This window comes from Pistacia vera, unplaced genomic scaffold, assembly GCF_008641045.1.
Source record: "Pistacia vera cultivar Batoury unplaced genomic scaffold, PisVer_v2 Contig735, whole genome shotgun sequence".
NCBI classification, from domain to species: domain Eukaryota; kingdom Viridiplantae; phylum Streptophyta; class Magnoliopsida; order Sapindales; family Anacardiaceae; genus Pistacia; species Pistacia vera.
Window position 1 is genome coordinate 462,552 of NW_022196596.1, and position 3,998 is coordinate 466,549.

The 3,998-nt window shown below is 33.6% G+C and overlaps 1 protein-coding gene across 1 annotated transcript; it reads right to left on the minus strand.

The window, feature by feature from the left end:
* Window positions 1-2,164: 2,164 nt before the first annotated feature.
* LOC116115265 (protein STRICTOSIDINE SYNTHASE-LIKE 11-like) lies at window positions 2,165-3,494 on the minus strand. Its single transcript, XM_031401419.1, has 3 exons — window positions 3,253-3,494; window positions 2,890-3,156; window positions 2,165-2,660 (listed from the first exon to the last, which is right to left on the minus strand). Exons 1-3 carry the CDS (start codon window positions 3,492-3,494, stop codon window positions 2,165-2,167), a joined length of 1,005 nt encoding a protein of 334 aa, XP_031257279.1.
* Between the last annotated feature and the right edge of the window lie 504 nt (window positions 3,495-3,998).

Sequence of the window (3,998 nt, forward strand, 5' to 3'; positions counted from 1 at the left end):
GACGGTGGTTGTATAGAAATGGAAGCATTTGATAGTCATGGATTGATGAATCAATTTGATATATGCTGTTAGAGATCATTATCCTATTTTTATATCAAAACGTGACCCTAAAATAACGTGGTTTACAACTTAGAATAAGCTTCTTCAAGCTTTGGATCTCATAATTCATGAGTCTGTCATTAATTAATAAGAGAGCCAATGCTGACACAGAAACAAATTAAGAATAATGGCAATCTGAAGGAGTTTTGCGGTGTCAAAAGCATTGAAAATAGAGTTTGACCGGTTCAAAACTGACTTAAACAATATTTTTATAAAGATGTTACATTTTTATTTACCTTAATTAATTTCTTACAGCTCCCGGATAAAAATTTCACTAATATTAGCAATGAAGAAAGAACTCGAATTTAAGATCTCTTGAATAATATATTTAAATCTCTATCGAACTATTCAATTATTTAAAGGTAAATTATCTACTATAATTTTGACAATGCTATTTATAAGCAATATTATGCTTAAAACTGAGTCATACAAACAGATAAAAAATAAAAGATGAAATAGTTATTTTACATAAATTTTATATAATTTTTATTATGACTCAATTATAAATAAAACATTATTAACTATTTATAATATAAAATTACTATCGTTAGAAAGTTTCATAAAAGCAATATAAATATTAATAAACTCCTAAAATGTTAAATGAAACGTGAAATGTTAATATAATATTCAATATTAAATGTAGAATATACAGGTCAAACAATAACTACATGTGTGTTTCGAAAAATCAATAAAAAAAATCCAACATGTGTACGGTTGATTAAATATTAATACGGTTTAACTACTCAATATTTATATTCTTTTATAAAATTCATGAAACATCTTACACTTAGATTGGGAGTAAATTCAATACAGGTTCGGCATGAACAGTTCTACAAAACCGATCAACTTCAATAGTATTATTTCAATTTCTTTCATAAATATATTAACCATACAAAATTAAAGTAAACGACATGTTCCCACCCCAAGATTAGCGAAAATCCTAAGTTCCCACCTTTGGTTTCATTTATTCTAAATTCTTACCATTAAATTAACACCGATAATAATTTTTAGGTTCTGACATAATACATAGAATATTATTACCAAACTGCCCTTACAAACAAATTAATAAATTATTTTTTAACCCCAAATATATTTGAATTTTTTCGGCAGCATAAGGGACGGAAAATCAAGAGAAAAGGCTCAGATTCGACCAAAATGGAGGCGAACGAGGCTAGGGGATGGATGGGTTTTGCCGGGGATGAGTGGAGGAAGCTAATGTTGGTGGCGGTGATGTCAAACGTTGCCGGAATCCAATTAGATCTGGTAGCCGCAGGGGAGAGTAAAATCGCAAAGAAAAAGCTCAAATCCAACCAAAATGGAGGTAGATGAGGATGGGGGATGGATGCATTTTGTCGGGGATGAGTGAGGGAAGCTAGTGGTGGCGGCCGTGATGTTCAATGGCGTCGGAATATGGTTAGATCTGGATTTTTCTGGCAATTGTGAGGGAGGGGAGTGATGAGGGGTGCTTGTGAGAGAAATTTGAGATGTAAAGGGTTATTTTGAAATTTTTATTTTCAATTCAGATTTAATACAATTCAAATGACCATTTTACTTCTTAACTGTTACATTAAATGATTTTATGTTAATATAAGGGTGAGAATCTAGAATAAATGAAACCAGGTGTGAGAACTTGAAATTTCGCTAATCTTTAGGTGGGAACATGTCTTTACTCTACAAAATTATTATGGAATCCCCTAATCCTCATACTTTCTGCTGAGATTTTATTTATTTATGCCAATCAATTGTGCATTAAAGTTTATAAGTATTTATTAAATCAATTATAACTGTAAATAGATGGGATTAAGAGATGAAGCATTTTCCTAAAAGTCTAAAGCAATTCATCAATGCCGGCCTAATTTTTCAATTAGCACATATTACATAATAAAATTCTAAACTCAAACGTTAACTAAAATGAAAAGCACTTGAATTTAATGAAGGGACTTTCATTTTATTTATTTATTAAAACAAGAAGCTAAAACAAATCACTTAATTGAGAATCAAACTACTCAGTTTTTTTTTTGTTTTTTTTATTCTTGTGAACAACAATCTAAGGATCGATGCTCAACTACAAATTACTTATTTGGGAATAAAAAAGGGCTTGTCCAGCAAGAACTTTAACATAGTTAACATTTAACCCTACCGATCCCAGATATATTTTCTCTTTAAACTCTTGAACTTCACTATAACGTATAGCCGGATCTTCACTCAAAGTTAATGTCTGCAAAAGCTTGCCATCTTCACTAAACCTCTTTCCCAAAGATGTGGTATTTGAATTATCGGGTATCCAGAACTCCCCTTTTGTGTTCCTCTTGATGTTATCCCCTCGCCCTTGGAACGTCGCAAAAATTTCTGAAGTGTTAGCTTTTGGGCCGGTGAGCCAAAACTTTTGTGCTCTTCCAAAACTTGCTTCTGCATAAAGCACAAAGCTTCCATCTTTGCTCACAGCCACTCCATTGGGCATTCCAAGTTCCCTTTGCAACACTGTCACCTCTTTGGTTTCAGGATCGTATTTCATTAATCTTCCTGTTGTGTCTTTGTTGAGAACACCCTGATTAAATTTGCTGTAAAAATTGACATTAAACTTTTGTTAGCGTTGAAACAAGGGCAAAAAGTTTTGTGTTGGAACCCCCACATGGGCACATGAATGGTTAATAAAATCATATTTATATGCTTCGCAGCCATGGCAGCACTTATTGGGAGCTCCAGTTTTTACAAGTCCGGGGATTTCTAGATTATAAAAAATATAAAGAAAAGTGCGCAAATCAGGAAATGAAAGGAAAAAAGAAGTACTCTCGCGGATATTTGTTGCTGGTTTCAACGAAATAAACGATTCCGGTATCTTGATCAATGTTCAAAGCGTTGAGATATAGGAATGGAACATTTTCCGCAGATGTGGCAACTTGTGTGGCAACACCGCCGCTGGGACCAACCGATACAAGGCCGAAATAACCGTCAGTAACGTAAAGAATACCCGTTTTAAGGTTAAACTCCAAACCCAATGGACGGCCGCAAGCCGGCCCGTAAGTGCCATTTGATCCATCACAGAGCAGCTTCGGCCTGGGCAAAACAAACAAATATGAGAAATATCAATTATTTTACAATGAATATATATTTGGTCGTTTTCTTCTGGAAATATTAAGGTTTGTTGTTTACCTATTGGGACTAGAAATGGCAAAATCTACAAAACCGACATGGGGATTGATGTACTTGAGAATTCGGCCATCGGTGATACCAGTGTAAGGGCCTGCGCCGGCAGGATCAAAAGCCAGGGCCTCAGGGGCTGATGTGTTTGAAGGAAGAAGCAGCAATTCGTCAGAAAGAATGACAGAGGGCAAAGAAATGAGAAAAAAGAGAGAAATGGAGGACAACATGGACAGTAACATGAAAGAACCCATGTAGAAGTGCGCTCTTGACTCTTGAGAGTAATTTGAAGAATGAGAACAAATTAAAAAGATGATAGATATATATAGACTCAAATATTAGCATTAAGTTTATTAAAATCAATTAATGTGAAAACCACTCTATATGGGTGTTTGCTTGGGGATATCTCTCATTGCTAGACCTGGCAAACAGACGGGTATGAACCGGGTAATTATGGGTAACAGACATGGGTCTATGGCTAAAAATTTTTCATGGTCAGAAAAATGTATGACTCATACCCGCTCATACGGGTTGACCTGCAGGTTTTCATTGAGTAATACTATATTTACAAATAAATTTTACAAAGATCTTCATATAAAGTGATGTGACAAAAAATGAATAGAAAAAAGAATATAATAAATTTGACTTTTTGTTTTTTTCTCCATTCATTTTTTTTCACCTCACTTTATATAGAAATTTTGATAAGATTTATTTAAAAGTATAGTATAATTGTTTTTCATTTTGTTTACTGGGTTTAC